The 18,436-nt window shown below is 49.1% G+C and overlaps 1 protein-coding gene across 1 annotated transcript; it reads left to right on the top strand.

The window, feature by feature from the left end:
- Nucleotides 1-229: 229 nt before the first annotated feature.
- On the top strand, nt 230-16,580 carry WDR82 (WD repeat domain 82). The gene is made up of 9 exons (XM_084269580.1): nt 230-509; nt 5,108-5,205; nt 8,311-8,377; nt 8,589-8,688; nt 12,108-12,224; nt 13,224-13,379; nt 13,508-13,577; nt 14,920-15,062; nt 15,554-16,580. Exons 1-9 carry the CDS (start codon nt 349-351, stop codon nt 15,581-15,583), a joined length of 942 nt encoding a protein of 313 aa, XP_084125706.1. The 5' UTR covers nt 230-348; the 3' UTR covers nt 15,584-16,580.
- Nucleotides 16,581-18,436: the final 1,856 nt, after the last annotated feature.

The raw sequence follows: 18,436 nt of genomic DNA, 5'->3' as shown, positions 1-18,436 counted from the left end.
CCCCGCGCTCCCCCAACGCCCCGCGGCGCCTGAGAGCGCGGCGCCTCCCGCCCTTCCCAGGGTGCCGTGCGCGCCGCTTCCCCCCCCTCCTCCCTCCCTCTCCCCCCCCGCCGCTGGCGGAGCAGCAAGATGGCGGACACAATGAGGGGGAGCCGCCTCTCCGCCGCCTGAGCGGGCCCAGCCGCGCCGCGGGGCGCCGCCCGCCCCAGCCCGCCGCCCCTCCCCGCCCTCCGCCGCCCCCCGCCGCCCCACGAGGCCCCACCCGCCTGCTCCCGCCGCCGCCCGGAGCCCCGCCCGGCTCCCTTCAGCGCCGCCGCCGCCCTCGGCGCGGCCCGGCCCGGCGGCGGGATGAAGCTGACGGACAACGTGCTGCGCAGCTTCCGCGTGGCCAAGGTCTTCCGCGAGAACTCGGACAAGATCAACTGCTTCGACTTCAGCCCCAACGGCGAGACCGTCATCTCCAGCAGCGACGACGACTCCATCGTTCTCTATGACTGCCAGGAGGGCAAGTGAGTGCCGGGGGCCCGGCCGGGCCCGCTCCCCCGCAGGCCCGGGGGATGCCCTTCCCCCGGGAGGGTGGGGACCGGCGCTGCGAGAGGCGCTGGTGCGGCTGCCGTGCCCGGCCTCGGGGCTGGGGGGGCTAATGGGGCTGGCCCGGCAGGTTTGGCTGTTCTCTGGGGCCTTTTCTTGGTCGGTTCGCCAGCGGAGGTGGGGGGTGTGAGCGCTCGAAGCGGGGGGTGCCCCCGCCCGTACCCCCCCCCCGGTAGGCTGGAGCCAGCGGTGATGGTTTCTCAAGCCTGAGAGAGTTCAGTGCTGTGGGAGCCGAACAGTCGGGGAGAGCCGAAGTGGGGGGGGGGGAGCCTGGTCATGTTTCCAGGCCTCGGGATCGTCACAGATAGGCAAACTGACTGCTCCGTGTTTAAGCCTCCCTCAGGGAAGTAGCTCTTGCGAGTGCCGTGCAGATGTGCCATCTTAAGCCACCTACTCTGAGTGTGAAGTGCTTTAAGGCCAGAAGGAGGTGATGGTGCAGCATGTGTTCACTGTACCTTCTGAAAACTCGGCGGTTAAAACCCGGTTCCTAAGCGGTGTCTGGGGGTGTTGCAGGTAAAACTGACCCCCTGTGCTTTACATCCTGTCCTCCAGTTGCACTCTTACCCATAAAGCACAGTCAAAACACACACGTGGCTTACACACCTCTTTAAATGCCCTGTTAATTGATGGTGTATCAGTCAAGGGCTGTGTTTGAATTCTGTTCCTTAAGGGTGATGAATTCGGGGGGGGGGGAGTGTGTGTGTGTGTGTCTCCCTGACCAGAGCTGCCCAGTTTCTCTTGCCTCTTTCATTGGTCACCCCACGCTTCTTCACGTGCAGCCCCTCGAGACGTGGCACCCTTCTTCACAGGGTAGAGACAAGCAAGTGAGACCAGCAGTAGCAGCACTTGCACTTGATGTCTATGAAGAGAAAGTGAAAGAAAAGTGAAGATGCCTATCGTGGAGAGACAATAAAAGGGACAGGGTAATGCAGGAGTGACAAGGAAATGGTTTGGGAGTACCAGGAGGGCGATGTGTTCGTTTTGGGGGTATTTCTTAGTGAACCAGGTATTCTGAATCCTCATGCTTTTGGGAGCAGACCAAACACATCATGCTCTCTGTGTTTGAAGGACTGCATCCTGAGTAGTCTCCTCAGCTCCTAGATCACTTGTTATGTGTTAGTTTGCACTCATAACGCTCTTATTTGAAGTCAGTGAGTTTTTATTTATGAGAGAACAGGCAACTTTCCAAGTGTGGTGTCTGCCATGGGTGGTAGTCTGGATCCCAGCTGAGTGCAGCAATAGAAGGGCTTAGTGATGATAGTGGAGTTTGGGTCGACTGCTTTTCCCCTTCCAAACTGGGTAAGGGAGAGTTTGCTGGGTTGAAGGTCCTTTCATCCCTGTCCCCATCTAGCACTGATGTAAGCTTTTCCAGAGGGTTTGATTTAATTAAGTTAAATGTAGAAGATTGATGGTTGCCTGCTGCAGTGCTACAGGGTAACGAGATTAATTCCATCAAGATAACCCCCGATTCAGGAGGCATTTCTTGAATGGTTCTAAAATTATTCCTTATGTGCTATCAGTTGTAAGTGTGATTTTTTTATTTTTGAGGTACAAAGGGATAGAGGGCATGTGTTCACTAGGAAAATGTTATCTATGAATTGCTTTAATGGGAGATTCACGTGGAGATGATAAAATCAAATCCTCAAATGGTCATTGTTGGGGCACGGTGGAATTTTGGCAGTTGCAGGCCTATAGGTGTGTCATTTTGGTTTTGTGGCCTTTATTTTTTGTCAGTTTGGTTGGTTTGCTTGTTATTTCCCACTAAATCACCTTCCCAAGGGCCTGGAACTCTCACTTGCCTCCATATATGTCACTGCTAATGAATATAATGGCCAGGAGGACATGCCTCACTTGCTGGGTTTGTGTGCCATGCCTTGCTTCATCAAATGCTCTGGATGTTAAAACTTCTCCCCATGTAAAAGTGGGAACACTTGCTGGGGTTTTTTGTTTGTTTTTTCCCTATTAAGGAGTGGTTTTGCTGGTAGAATGAAAACGTTGGTTGGGTTTGGTTATTCATTAGGTTCGGCCTCACCCAGGTGACTTCTGTTTTGCCATAGAACAATGAGCCGTGGAGCTGAGAGAGTCGTAGCAGTGTGCCCAAGCCCCATCTCTCTGAGCTTCAGTTCCTAAAAGTGTGAGAGCAGCTTCACCAGTGATGTGTGGCCAAGGACAAGATTGTCTCCTGGAAACGCGCCTTCCCTTATCAGCTGCATTCCCGGCACAGGCAGCAAGCTGGAGAAATTTGCCCTGCTTCATGACCATCCAGTAACTTTGGACCCGAGATTCCACTTCTGTTTCAAAATGTGTAGGCAACTAAATGGTTATTTTATTTGGTTTAACCTCTTCTGCATCACCAGACAGCTCCATAATAGGCCAAGACTCAAAAGCACAGCCAGGAGGCTTGCCTGAGTCTGTTGGGGCTTAGGGGACTGAGCTCTGGAAGCTGTTAGAACAGTTGGGGTGCTCAGCAGTCCTTGGAGGCTGGGAACAGGAGGCTCCTGCCTGCAAACCTGTCACCCTGATAGGGTATAGTGGTGGTCTGGCAAAGGTTTGCCTTCAGTTTGGTATGTTTGGGTTTTACTTTCCTTATTTTAGTGTGTGTGTTTGCTACATAACAAGGTGATGGGTCTGGACCGCCCGCACAGCCGCGGTGTTCACCGCACACGTGGCGGTGGGGCCTGGTTTGGGACAGTGGCTTTGCCCACAGCAGTAGCGAGGTGAACCAAGGCACAGACACCACAAACCTCGACTGTGACGCTGTAAAGCATTTTTCCTTGGCTATGCTGCCTGATTCACAAGTGGGTGGGATGGATTAACCTTAAGCTTCGAATTATATTTTGTGATTTGTTTTAAAAAATAGGCAAAACTTGAGTTTCTTGTGGGTGGGTTTAAATAGCCAGTTGGGAACAGGCAGTTGATTTTGTGTCGGCTTCCAGGAAAACTTCCACCTTTCTGAAAACACAGAAGTACATCCTTTCCTTACTTTTGGTAAAACTGCTTTTGTTTGTCTGTCCATATTTATTATCTATGCATATATTGAGTCCATATCTGTTTGTTCTGAATGGATGTTGTAAGCTTTAAACTTCCCATAGATAAGGACAGAGCAGATTAGGCACCAGAGTCTTAATTGTGTTTTGAGGGGTTTTGCTCTCTGCAGAGAGCAGTATGGAGAAGTGTATCAGGCGTGGTGTTACAGACCTTTGGTGTCTAAATTTACACACTGGAGGTGCTGCTTTCAGTTTGCATCAGAAGAACTGATCCCAAAGCCTCCCAGAGGAGCTGAGGGAGAATCTGTTGAGATGTGGTGTAAGTGGGTCGGGGGGTGTACGGGTTTTAGTTACTCCCGCTGTATTGGCTTTCAGTTAATGGGACCTTGTCCCCAGCAAGTTCGTTTGAAGTCAGAGCCCTGTGGCTTCTGCTGCTGGGGAATTGGTCTTTAAGAATGAATGAATGGTTTTGTTCTGGTATGGAAAGGCTCCAACTTATGCTTGTGTCTGGGTGTGTCAACTTGAGGCTAATGAAAGCAAGGAAGAAGTTGAGCATTTTAGAAATACCTTGTCTGAGGGTGTAGTCTGATAAACTTTGCTTTTGGCAGCGGTATTGGTTTAAATACTCTCCTGCTGTTTGTTTCCATTCCCATGCTGTTCTCTGTTTGTGTTGGTAAAGTATTTTGTGGGCTTGTGTGATAACCAGAGTAATGAATTTCTGGATTAAAAATAACCCCCGGAAGAGACTTGTGTTGTTTCCGACGCTGAGCGGTACCCCGGTTGGTCGGCTGCTCAGCTTTGAAACCACGGTGCTACCATAGTTGAGGAAGAAGGGGGAAGGAGGGTTGTGGGGACCTTGCAGTGGTTAAACAGGTGCCACAGTTTAAGGTCAGCTCTTCTATGTTTGCTTTACAGGTGAAACTTCTAGTACTGCAGCACTTTGGTTGCTTACCAGCTCCCTAAAAATCCAACTCTCACTAGAATGTCTTTACTATTGTTGCTGATTGTTACATTTGAGCTTCTGTTTTTAATTAAGTTCAGATATGAGCATAATTCTCAAGTGATTTGCGAGTCCCTGGGTTACTGTTGCTTTTATAGACCACTGCTGTATGTGTTTGTGTTAATACCAAGAAGCCACGTTCTGAAACAGACACCCTGTTCTAGGTTTTGCAGTAACACAGGACAAATTGACAAATTATTCTCATCTAAAATAAGTGTGCATGGGCATGGGAGGGATAAGGCAGTGCTGCTTGGCAGGAAGGGCTCCTTTGGGAGAGGGAAAATCTCTTTGGGGGGATTAAATAAGTGCACTTTGCAGGTGTTGCAGGGCCTCACCAGGCCTGGGGATGATGGATGGTCTTGGAGAAAGCCCCAAGGTCCTCTTTGAAAGCAAAAGCTTTCCTTTCTTTGTATGACACATGGTCTGGCCACTTGAAAGAGTCTTGCAACGGCTCGGTGAAAGCGGGCTGAGGTCGTGTGGTGAGCTTTGTGTTGCAGTGAGTGCAATTATTTCTGCTTCCTTCTGACAGACCAAAGAGAACCCTGTACAGTAAGAAGTACGGAGTGGACCTCATCAGGTACACACATGCTGCCAACACTGTCGTGTACAGCTCCAACAAAATAGATGGTAAGTGATCTGCTGGAGTTGGCCGTGGTTACTCTCCTTAGGTTAAAAACTGCATGCCTGGGTAAATAGCTCTAAAGAGCTGGGGGAAATGATAGCAGCTTTTCAGTGATAAATGTGCTGTCAGGGACAGAGGAATTAATGTTCAGCTCTAATGTACAACTCTGTGACGTTCCCTCGGGTGTGCCGGTCTGAGTTCTGGTCGTTGCTGCGATAACTGAGGGATTAAATATTGTTAGTGCCATACAAGTTCGATTTGTGATTCTGCTGGTGGCTTTTGCTGCTGGATAGCAGAGCAGGCAGCCTCCTGCATTAATGTCCTATGCCTGAGGTGAGGGAGAAGGAGATTTGGCCAGAAGGTAGGATAACTGCTGTGGGTCCAGCCTGGTAGGTGCACAGGTCAGCTGCAAAGGAAGGGAATGTTTTTCTGTTCTCTGTACTTGGCAAGTGACCAGCCAGCCTGGAGGAGGTCACAGAGCTCCACTGAGATTAGCTGTGCTTCTGGTAATCTGTTTTGCTGTGTAATAGACAGAATAGACCCACTTTCATGCCGTTTTCTCCCCAGTTAGTGTCTGTGATAGCTACACTCTCATTGGTGACATCAAAGGGCTTCTAGAGCTTTGTGACAGGCTCGCTGTTTGTGCTTAATTTAAAATTCACAGGTCAGTACTGGCACAGATAGCTCTGTGTAGTTCTTCCTAAGGTTGGAAGCAGCTAGTGTTCATTGCAGATTTTGCCTCAGATTTGCTGTGGGTGTCTGAGGGTTCTTCAGTGAACAAGGCTTTTAGCGCAGCACTTTAGGAATGAGGTTTAACTTTGCATTTGTAAGCTCATCATCATTTCTGCAGTAGTGGTTTTGGGTTTGTTTGACAGTAGAGGTGCTGGTGCCTTGGCGTGTGCACTTGATCACTTAAGCAGTTTAAGAGAGTCTGAATTTGATGGAATTAGGAAGGTGGGTTAAACTAGAACTAGCTGGGCCTGAAACTAAAGGACATGCTGTTTGGGGTTTTTTTTAAAAAATTATTTCCTTATGTCATATTTCTGATTTGGCTGTTGTTTAATTTGCAGTTTATTAACAATTAACATCTTAGTGAAGCATTTTTAATGCTGTTTTAATTGTGAGTTTCTATTTGTAACACCTGGTAAGCCTTTGAGGAACCAAAACTTAGGAGCCTTCATCCCGCAGTGCGGCGTTCTGGTGAATAACTTGATTAGAAGGAGAGGGAAAGATAAGGCTGTGAAAGTACTTGTTGCTCTTAGGATGAGAGTGCCTTGTGCCACCACTGGTGTGTTCTGTAGGGGTCCAGATACCCTGTCATCCCCAATGTGTGTGGGTTTGGGTGAGGTGTGATGCATTTAGCGTTAGCTATTGGGAGGGAAACAACCCAGGAATGCATTACAGGAGAGCTGGAGTTTGCTCCCAAGTGTTTTATAGTTTGGAGTTGCTACCCATCTGCTTCTGAAGATTTCCTCAAGACCTTTGAACCTAGTTCCTCTTGCCTGATTCCAGGCTGAGGTAGTAGTTTGTACAGTTTGAGGGTCTATGATACCACCCGGTACAGGAGATAACTGTACAGGCCACTGCCTTGCCTGGGACAGAGCGCTGCCAACAGAAAGGATCGCAAAGGATCGCGCTGCCCCAGGGCTTCCTCTGTAGCAAAGGAAGATGAAGTTCTGCACAGATGCTTCAGGAACCAGGTAATGGCAGTACTTGGAGGAACAGCTAGAGATGTGTCTTGACAGCGTGCTTGAAGCGTGTCACTTCTAGCCACCGTGGGAGGTGACACTGGTCTCAGGGATTTATATTTTGGCTAGTCACCTCAGGTCACTTAGAGCCTTTGGCAACAGTGTGTCACCAGCATCATATTCCCGGCTTGGTCAGTCAGCTTTTCTCTTGTTAAATACTGGAGGGTGGTGTGAAGCTCTGGTCTCAGCTTAGTGTGAGACCTCAGGCAAAAAACTGTCACTTGATCTTTTTTTTTTTTCCACAGAAAGTAAATTTTCCTGAGTGGCCCTTTCAGAAAGCCCTGAACACAGGAACCTTTAGGAGGGTTAGAGTGCTGCTCTGTGCACGTTGCATCCTCGTGGCTCTTGTTCTTCTGAGTTAAGAGTACAAACGTTCTTTTCCCTCCAGTTCTTTGGAGCATCTGCAGGACTTGTTGCAGCCAGGTGGAGACTTGCAGTAGCTTAAACTGGTGTCCTCTAGTGTGAGAAGGGATTTTTTTTCTGATACCACTTTCAGGTAGCAGAGGTTTCACTTGTGTTCTTTATGTTTCATTGCCCAGATGGGCCTACATCTAAAAATGAAAAAGTGCCCTCTGAGTTTTAATAAATGTACCCTCTTAGAAGGATGTCTTTTTTTACTCTTGGGAGAAAGCCTTAACAGCATCTCCCAAAGTTCTGGGCTGCTCTTGGTATGCTTCTCTATACTCAGAATAAAACCACCACTTCACAAACCCCGTTGTGCTGCTTTGATTTATGCAGTATGTTCTTAAGATTGCTTTAAGTGGGCTAAGCTTTTGATAACTCTTCTGTCCTCTGTTTAAATCTTAGCTGCCCTAAGTGCAGAGATTGTGTGAAACTGTTGATTGGCAGATTAAAAAAAGATTTGCTACTCTTTAATGGTCTTGGGTTTGGCTTTGAAGATCGTGGGGTTTACCTTCTCCTTGGCTAAATGCTGGAATGGGCACACTTCCCATGGTTACTGTTTAGCTGGACACAGTTGCTGGACCTGCACGTTGGCACCACAGCAAGATTGATGCTGTTACTGACTTTGTAAACTGATAGATTTTGTGAGAATGATGGAATAAACCCTGCTTGTGCTTCAATATTAGTGGCTTTGAGATGAACTTGCATAGATCACGGTCTGCCTTTAGGGTGTGGTGTGACTGCAGCCTACAGGAAGGGTCTCTTCCTGGTACCCAATTTCCAGTTGGTTTACGTCTGTTGCTGACTTGAGCCTGTTTCAAAGTTGGACTTGAAATGGAATGGCCAGGCTTACTGTGGGAAGGCTGCTGTTGCTGCAGGGAGTGAGTTTACCCTGTCACCAGGTTTAGATAACGCTGGGCTCATGGTGTACTAAACCTTACTGTCTGGTTCTGTTTTCAGATACAATCCGGTACCTCTCCCTCCACGACAACAAATACATTCGCTATTTCCCGGGACATACAAAAAGGTGAGATGTGGCTTGGAGACAGCACAGGAGGAACAGTAATGGTTGTAATGAGCTTGAGTTGGGCTATGCTCAGTTCCTCCTGGCAGAATGAATTTGGCTTTGTAGAACTGTTGGTGGCGATTATGAGCTTGTTCACAGCAATTGGGGTGGGTGTTGGTCCGTTCGCTTCCTGTGTGTGTGTCTCTGATGCGTGTGGTACTCTGTGTTGCAGAGTGGTTGCTCTCTCAATGTCTCCAGTGGATGACACTTTTATTTCTGGATCCCTTGATAAAACTATCCGACTCTGGGATCTCCGCTCTCCAAATTGCCAGGTAGGATATCACACTCATGTGCGTAGTGTTGCGTTTCCAGCCCGAAGGAGGGAAAAATGGATGTGTCCTTGTTACAAAACATGTTTCTGTGCAGTATTTTTATGCTGCTGATGTACTGTTGACACCTTCCTGGAATGCTGAAGGAGCCTCACTCAACAAATTGCTGTGAAATATGTATTTATTGTGTGACATGGCTTGTTTTCACCTGTGTCTGCTGGAGAAGCACTGAGATGAGCAAGGAATAACACCCACAGCTGATGAAATGAGAGGAGCTGGGTGTCATCAGCTTGTTCATCAGGCAGTGCTATCCCGTGCAGAGTGTTCTCTCTTAGCCAGTGTCCTGGTTTTTGTCAGGAGCAGTGGCTTTTCACAAGAAGCTGGCAGTGGTCACAGCTGGGACAGCCGACCCACACTAACAAAAGGAGTATTTGATACTGTATGGTGTCATGCTTAGCTGGCTGGGCATCAGGTGGTGGGCAGACTGCATATCACCTGCTTTGTATGTGTTATTAGCATTGCTGCTGTTTTCCTTTTCCTTTGCTGTCCCAGTAAACCATCCTTATCCCAACTGATGGGTTTTACCTTTTCCTTCCGATTCTCCTCCCCGTCCCGTGGGGGGAACGAGCGAGCGGCTGCGTGGTGCTTAGTTGCCTTGCTGGCTGGAGCTAGACCATGGCAGCCAGCACCTCTCCTGGGCTGGGAATGTGTTGTCTGAGCACTCATAATGTGTGTTTAAAATTGATGCCTCAATGCAGTTAAATGCATTGTGTGGGTTGAGAAAAATGCCAGAACTGGAAGCAGGGGCAGGACTGAAAGACTTGGGAGTAGAATCTCTGCCTTTTATTGGTGATGAGCTGTTACTGTCCCTGTGTCTGCACATGTAGTGTTGTGCTTTCTCTCTTTTCCCATCTCTGGGACTATTTTGCTTATGAGAGAGGGCTGTTTACTTCCTCTAGATGATGTAACTGTAAATGTAGAATTAAGAAAAGATTGTATTTCTCACAAAATGGTTTTATTTGTCTTAAACCTAAGCCTTTTCTAACAAGAAATCTTAACTTTGCTTTTGTCTGGGAATATGCCTTTAATGCCAGTATGTAAGATTCCCTCGGGCTGATTCTCAGTCTCAGAGTTACTACAGATGAGATAGGGTTGTAAATTCAACAGCAGGTCTGTGATTTATACTAATGACCAAAGTTACAAGTACTAGTTTTATCCTTCTTGTAAGGAAGCTGCATCCAACAAAGCCTGGGAAGCAGGCTGAGGAAGCGTGTTAAAGAGTTTCACCAGACTTTGGGTTACTCTAGGCTGGCTTCTGTTAACAGCTGGGAGTTGGGCCATCACCTCAGTGAGTGGCATTGTGGGTGTTGTGTTTCCAGCCTTACACACTCTCTTCACACAAAGTACAGGACAGACAGAGTCCCCTGAACCTCCTTCGTTCGGTTGGCCGAAGTGCCGTAGATTTTTGTCTTGTCTTTGGGTATCACTGGTACTCGGTCTCTGTTCTGCTTTGGATCCCAGATTCTGCTGATCTGTCTCAGAGGTCACTGCCTCCTCTTCATCCTTTCTGAGAAAAGGTCTCTGTGTGCTGTGTTAGACATCTCAATTCTCAGAACTCCCACCATAAAATGCCTTATTCTTCTCTTAAACTGAAATACTTTACCCAACCATCTCTATTATATTTGTGCGCTTATCCTTTTTATACCTATCTACTGATTAACTGGGCTGGGGATCAGCTCACCCGTGGCCAGGGCTTGCACAGGACACCAAGGTAGCTTGGTATGGGTAGAACTTTGTTTAAACACCTGTGATTACACAGCTGTGGACCTGTCATTAATCCTATCCCTACATAACAGGAATGAACTAATTCTAACACACTATTTGTACTAAAGTCTAGTTCACCTTAAAGTGCTACTTGTCATTTTCATTTTGCCCGTGAGATGGCAGCCGTGGGGCCTGAAATGATGGTCAGGAAACCCACTTGGAGGGCCTGAGGCTCGCTTACTGCCAGCCTGCAGGGGTGGCTGGGAAAGCTGGCCTGGCTTGGGAAGACAAGTAGTTGTGGTGGTTTTACCCCGGCTGAGAGCCGAGATCCACGCAGCTGCCTGCTCCTTAAAGGAAAAGAGCAGGGGGAGAAGTGTGGAGGGGTGAAGGGGAGGGAAGGGAAAAGGAAGGGGCAAATAACCCCAAAACCAAGAAACCAGAAGCCCGTGGGTTGGGATAAGGAGAGTTTACTAGAATAGCAGAAAGATAAAATATAACAATGCTGACAGGACTTTAGAGCAAAACATCTATGAAACTGTTGCTACCCAATGCAGTGTCTCACCCAACCCACAGCTCAGGCCGTGCCACCCAGAGGTGTCCCAGAACCCAACTGTCCCCCAAAAACCACGCGTCCTGGAGCCGCCCCCTCCTCCTCCCATCAGCCCCCCTTTATACTGAGCAGGACAGAATTGGCATGGAATACTCTCTTTGGCCACTTTGGGTCACCTGTCCTGGCTTCGTCCCCTCCTTTCTCATGCACAGCGAAATATGAAGAGCTGAGAAATCCTTGACTGCTTGACACAACTAAAACCATCAGGGTGTTACCAGCACGGCTTCCACTGTAACCCTCAAACACAGCATCCCACCCGCTGCTACAAAAGAAGTTAACTCCATCCTGACCCCAACCAGGACAGTAGTAAAGTCTCTAGACTTTTCTAGAGAAGGATGGTGTTTCAGAAATGCAGAAACTTCTTGGATGGGTTGATGATTTAATCAAAAATGTGTTCTTATTTATGGGCATATGGTTACATAGGGACATTTGGCTGCCACACATGGACCTGCCAGTCAGGGTAACAACGATCATATCTCTTGTTGGCCTTTCTTGCATCCCTTCTGTGTGAGTTAAGGAAAAGTTAACATGAAAAATAAGGGTTGATGGTAACCTGTCAGTTTTAATAGGTGAGGACTGCTGCCTTCCAGAAGGTATGAGCCTTTAAACGGGGATGGGAGGTTCAGCTGTGCTGGTCATTGGAGCTGTTTCCACTTGCTTCCAGAATACTTCCCCCTGCCCCAACTATAATGGGTAGAGTGTTGCAGTCAGTCCCAGCAGCAAGTGTTTTGTGGCACTGCCTGGTATGGTTATCCATCCAGCCATATCATCCCTCCTTCTTTTGGAGGGATGACAGCTCAAACGAGGTCTTGATTTGTTCCAATGTAAACTTCACACTGTAGCAGACTGGAAGCTCTGTGTGATCACGTGCAGTAGTCAGAGTTGCTTTTGAGGAGCTGAGTTCTGAACCTTTGTCAAACCTCAGTGTTTGCAATGGAAATTCAGTTGTTGTACCCATAGGCTGCTGTCTGTGCACGGTGGGCTCAAGGGGAGGTGGTAGAAGTACAAGCATCAGTTTCACAACATAATTGGGACTTCTATTTTTTAGGGTTTAATGCATCTCCAGGGGAAGCCTGTGTGTTCTTTTGACCCAGAAGGGTTGATTTTTGCTGCTGGAGTCAATTCTGAAATGGTGAAGCTTTACGATCTCCGTTCTTTTGACAAGGTGAGCTACCCACACTTCACTTCAGTACTGCTTGGCTTGGAAGAAGTAGCCTAAACTCAGTGCTCAGAGTGCTCAGGGCTGGGTTTGTTTACTATCTGGGGTGCCTGCTTGGTAAGTACACGTCCCAGGGAAGAGTGAGTGCTGTCATCAGGTCCTGGAATCCACCACTTTGAACCAATGTTAAAGTTTATTTTGCTGACTTTTTAACCCGTTCCAAACTCCTGCTTAGGCTTTTCCTTGTTGTTGGGGTTTGGTGGTTTGTTTACTTTTGTCCCCTGGAGGAACACTGGCAAAGATGGAGCCAGGATTGTCAGAAAGGATGGAAATTTCCAAGGAAACAGTAAATGGGTGGGCAGCTGAACTGGTTAAGTGTTGAGCAGAATGAGCTCACAGAATCCCAGCATCACCAGGTTGGAAAAGCCCTTTAAGACCATTGAGTCCAACCATCCCTGTCCTGTGCTGACCCACATCCCTGAGCACCTCATCTCCCCATGTGTGAAACACACCCAGGGGTGGGGACTCAGCCCCCTCCCTGGGCAGCCTGTGCCACAGCCCCACAACTCTGCCAGGGAAGAACTTTTCCCTCCCATCTGATCTGACCCTGGTGTTCTGTGCCGTTCAGAAAGACACAAGACACGTTCAGAAAGGCAATAAGTGGCTCAAGCTCTTCCCCCAACTTGTATTAGCAACCTTCTTTGAAAACTTGGTCCTATGTGAGCTTACCTTCTGTTGAATGTAGTAGAATACAGGGCTGCTGGGCACTGAAACACGCTCCTGTGGCTTCCTTTGCTGTGGCAACTAGATCCATACCTCTTTGCAGCTTTTACATAATGCAGTGATGTGGCTTCACCATAACACTTCCCTGTGGCATCTGAGCACTGAGAGCTTACTCTTGAAAAGTCTGAAACGCTTTCCTGAGCAAAGGTGAAAGGGCAGCTTCTGTCAGCAGCAGCAACACACACACAGTCTGCATCTCTTGCCTTCTCTTTTCCTTTGAAGGGGCCGTTTGCTACCTTTAAGATGCAGTATGACCGGACCTGCGAATGGACAGGCCTGAAGTTCAGCAACGACGGGAAGCTCATCCTGATATCCACCAACGGAGGCTTCATCCGCCTCATCGATGCCTTCAAAGGAGCCATCCTCCACACCTTTGGGGTGAGCACCTTGCTGCTGTTACCTGCAGGCAACGTGGCTCTGGGGTTTGGGAATGGGAGCCCTTTTTGGTTACGAGCTGACTGGGGGGGGACGCTCTGCAAAGCATCTCTTCCTGTTTTGTGCTGCAGGGCTATAACAACAGTAAGGCTGTCACGCTGGAGGCATCCTTCACACCAGACTCTCAGTTCATCATGATAGGTAAGAGAATGCTGCTGGGAAAGAATTCCAGTGCTCTGACGTTATGTGTGGTGTGTAGGGCTGGAGGTGTGTCTGTTGGGAAGTGCAGTGTGTTTAAACAACACAGTGCAGCTCTGAGTTTGCTTTGACAGTTTTCTGGGTGGTTCGTTTACTCAGTGTTTTCCAGGCTCATGTAAATGAGCCTGCAAGAAGGGGAATCGGCTTGTTAAAAGGGTAGGTAATGGCAGGACAAGGGGGATGGAGTGAAGCTAAAGGAGGGAAGGTTTAGATCAAATATTAGGGGGAAGTTCTTTGCAGAGAGAGTGGTGAGGGGCTGGAACAGGCTGCCCAGAGAGGTGGCAGGTGCCCTGTCCCTGGAGGTGTTCAAGGTCAGGTTGGATGGGGCCCTGGGCAACCTTGTGTAGCTCCAGGCCTGGAGGTTGGTGTCCCTGCCTGTGGCAGGGGGTTGGAGCTCTGTGATCCTTGGGATCCCTTCCAACCCAGACTATTCTATGATTCTGTGATTATTTGTTACATATAAACACTATTCCCAAAAAGAACCTGGCCAATCACTAACATGTGGAGATCTGTCATATAACTTACGTCCCTGATCCTTGCCCCGTGGCTGGGGTGCAGGTAGGTTGTGTAGCTGGTGTCCTCAGCCTCATTTTTCTTAGATGAGTGATGGCCTTGGCAGAACTTGCATTTGTTCTGGCTGAGAACTCCCAAGTGCTGAGAAGGTGGGCAGATGAAAGCAGGATGGAATTAGGGAAACATTAAATGCCCAGCCTCAGAGTTTTCAAAACGGCATTTGAAGAGACAGACCTGCTGTAGCAGTGCAGAGAGCCGACAGCTCAGTGAAGCTTCCAGTGTTTGGCACAGCACACTGAAAGCTGGTGGCCTTCAGTGAATTGATTCTGTCCCTACCAAGTGAAATGCTGAGCTGCTCTTGTGCCTGAGCTGAGAACTAGTGTGAAGTGACTCTTACACTGAGCTTTTGGCCTCTCACACCAACTCTTGCGAGCTGGCAAGGGTCTTTCCTCCTCAGTGCAGGGTGTCTGCTCTCCTCCTCTGCTGGGTGACTGCAGTTGTCAACCTCTTTGCCCAAATAGCATTGTGCTGCGGTCCATAGCTGAGTCTCCACAGTGCAGAGTTACAAACCCACTCCTTGGATACAGGTGTGTAAACTGCAGTGAGGTTTTGTCAAGGCCCCAGTGATGCTCGGAGTATTTTAAAGGTTAAGCATGCCTTGTCTTCAGAGCTTGTTCCTACAGGTCCCTGACAGGAAAGGTTATCTACTTAACTTTCTCTGCTGGCCTCTCCAAAGTCTCTCACGTATCTCGTTTTCCACTCCTGCCTGCAGGTTCAGAGGATGGGAAGATTCATGTTTGGAATGGGGAAAGTGGGATGAAGGTGGCTGTGCTGGATGGGAAGCACACGGGCCCCATAACCTGTCTGCAGTTCAATCCAAAATTCATGACTTTCGCTAGCGCGTGTTCCAATATGGTAAGGAAAGTGGTTTAAGTTCCTCCTAGCTCAGTGAGGTGCTGACCCTTCCAGCAATGAATCTGAGAAGGCTCAGTGCCACTGATGGGGATTTCCTTGGGCACTGGTGAGAGCCAGACCCGTGTCTGCTACGCCTTGGGTGGGCCTTGCCTGGCAGGTGGCTGCGTGGGCAGCGCGCCTGGCCAGCCAGCGGCTGGGCACGTGTGGGAAAGCAGAGCAGTGAGTAAGTCTGCTCAGGAGTGGGAGTTCTTCAGGTCACTGCACGTGGCCAGTATTGTCAGGCTGGGTAAGCCCAGCTTGCTCTGGAGAACGTGCAGTGCAGACCAGGGCAAGCAGAGATGGTAACATAAACTGTGGGGGAAGTGATGCTGCCTCTGGTGGTCTCTGTTCGCGTGCTCACAGAAGGTAGCTGTGATGTGCTCCTGCAGCCTGCTCTAGGAGAGGTTTGTGTTCTGCTCTGTAAAAGATTTCTCTTCTTTCCTCTTCTGTAGGCCTTCTGGTTGCCAACTATTGATGACTAATTCCTACACTGCCGCTGCTGTCAGGTGACTTCCATACTGCGAACAGCGGCGCGTCGTTGCAAGCGTAGCATTGGAACTGCCTGGCTCTCCTAGACTGTGTTCCCCTTCCTGTGCATTTCTAGCTCTTACCTTTATTTGCCACGTCCCTTTGGGAGGACTCCTCCACCTGGCCTCCCAGTGTCCTCAGAAGCGGCGTGCTACACCTTCTGACCTTCCATCCCTGCCCCGTGGGCTTCAGCCGAAGTTGGAACTGACACAGTATTACTTTTAAGAGCAGTGAAGTCCATTTTATTTATAAAATATTTGTGGAAGATTTTTAAGCTCCAAGTGTGTGTTTTCCTTCTGTAAGTTGCACACGGCTGTGGATGTTCCAATGTGGAACGTGCAGTCCCTTCCCAGAAGTGCATGTTTTTCACACCTGGGATCTCTGCTTTCACTGCAGTCCACAGATGCAAAGTTACTTCTGTGCCAAATGTGAACACATTTCAACTTCAATGGCAGATGCTGGTTTCTCATGCAGTGGGACATGTGCCGAATGAGCAGGTGACTCTAAATATACATTATGCATCCTGTCATCATCCTCTTGACGATTGAGTGTGCAACAAACCACATGGGTTTTGTCCTCCACTGCCAGAGCTTGCTGAAGCCTCCCTGCTGCTTGCTGTGCCAGCGTCCCGGAGGCCGCCAGCAGCACTGCTGAGGTCGGGTCAGTATCCTAAGCAATAAAGGAGTCTGTCTGCAGGAAGATGGGAGGAACCAAACTGGGACTGAAGGCACAGTCTGCTGTGTATCTTCCTTCTGTATTATCTTGGCTGGTCTTACCTGTAAATATTAAAAGGGGGGAGGGCAGTGGGAATGGGCCATATTTTTTTACTTTTAGATATTAAACATGACTCTGTGGGCCAGTGTTGTGGGGTGTCCAGGCTGTTTACCTTCACCAATGCAGTCTTCCCCTCCTGGTTTGTAAATAAGCTCCATTAAATTCTCCCTGCACCAGGCTTAGACCTGCATCCCTTTGTTGAACGAACCAGTGTGCAGTTAGCTCGTGGGGTTTGTTAGAGGCCCTGCAGGTTTTTGGTGGCAGCCCTGAAAGAGGGGCACTTCCTTGGTCAGAGGTGGGTCTTCAGAATCAGATCTGAAAGGCTGGGAGGCCTTGTCGGCTGTGGCACAGAAAGGCTGGGAGCTGGGATTCAACCCTGGTCTGGCTTCTGCTGCCCTGAGACGCTGCATCGATGAGTGTACCCACCAGCAGCCCAGACAGGCCCTTTCCTACTCTTCCCTTTCCAAACACAGGGCTTTATGTGCTGGGTCACAGCTTGGAAAGCCTATTCTCTCCCTTGTCCAGTGACCTGTGCTTCCCCTCTCCTGAATGTAAAGTGCTGCTGAGGCAACAAACAGGGTAGTGGGCATGTTCTCTGTGCTCAGGTGCCGGCCCAGGGAGCAGTGCTCCAGCATTTACCTTAGGTCTGTTGTTAAGATACTCCCCTATCACAGCAGAGTTCACCTCAGCTGTGGGGCTGAGTACAGGATTCAAAGTATGCCTCCCTGGAAAGTAAATCTGCTTGTAGAAGGGCATGTGGTTTGCTTTCCCTTGCTGTGACAAGAGCTGAGCATGGGGAATGAGCATTTCTCTGCTGCTGTGTCCTTTAAAGTAGCAGTGTGGGGGTGTGACAGCAGGAGTGCTGCCAGGCAAGGGGCGGTCCAGTTGACTTGCTGTTTGGATCAGTGCTGTGGCTGAAGCTTCTCCTCAGGCTCTGTGGCCTGCCATGTGAATTTGCCCTCCTCCAGGCTGGAGGAGGGAAAGGAACAGCTGACCAATGCTTTTGATCTTGCTGAACAGACCTGGAGATGCAGACAAGGGATTGGTACAGCTACACCAGTGTCTCTTTTTCCCAGCACACACTGTCCCACCATCACCTGTCAACACCCAGTAGGAATGGAGACTGGTACCTTGGTCCTCACAGTGACGAGGTGTCCACAGCCACCTCTTCAACACAGTGGTGCTGGGTTTCAGGCTGCTTGGTGCTATCTTACTGTTTGTGTTGCTGTCAGCAGCTGTGTTTCAGTGGGTTTAACATACAGGTACTTGGGTGGTTGTGTTTTAACAGATAAAGTTTAGCATTCAGTAGCAAATCATCTTCCAGGGTTTTATCAAGTCTGATGCCTGAGGAAGTGCACAGAGAGCCTCCAGCCATTTATCATGCTACTTTTCACAGGGAAGCACTTCCACTCCCAAGCATTGCAAGGCACTGGGTGTTGCAGTGTGAAATGCTGGAGAGGACCAGAGGACTGATGCAGAGGGGCACTAACACCAAGAACACCGGTGGATTTCTGCAGTGAAGATGAATTCACAGGCTCAGAATTAAAGCTGATGGTCACCCCCGTGGGCACAGGCTTCCTTGACTGATGTAGCAGTGAGTGTTTTCCATCTGCCTGCATAAGAGGGAAATGTGCCCAGTATTGTCAAGGAACTCAAATACCACATGCTTCTGAAGGGTTAGGCAGGAAAGGTGAATAAAGCTGCTGCCATCCTGCTTCTGTGTGCTTCTCTAGAAGCTTCCATCCAGCTAAGGAGGCGCAGACCTCGCCACAACCAGCACTCCCAGTCTGAGTGGCCAACCTTCTGTAAAGCCAAGTGGGAAACAGCATTCTCCCCCCAAATCCAACATGTAAAAGACTAATTCCCCCCCACCCCCACCCTCTTCTTGTGAAGACTTCCCTTCAAAACAAGGGGGAAGTGATACTGGGACAACCCAAGATGAGAGTGGTGGTGGCTGAGCACATCTGCTTGAGCTGTGGGAGACTTGGGGTGTAATTCTCTTCTCCAAGTCAGCCTTCGAGAGGCCAGTTTTG

The sequence above is a fragment of the Gallinula chloropus genome (assembly GCF_964237585.1).
Source record: "Gallinula chloropus genome assembly, chromosome: 12".
NCBI classification, from domain to species: domain Eukaryota; kingdom Metazoa; phylum Chordata; class Aves; order Gruiformes; family Rallidae; genus Gallinula; species Gallinula chloropus.
The sequence above is the reverse complement of the archived record's forward strand: the minus strand, read 5'-3'. Positions and strand labels throughout refer to the sequence as shown.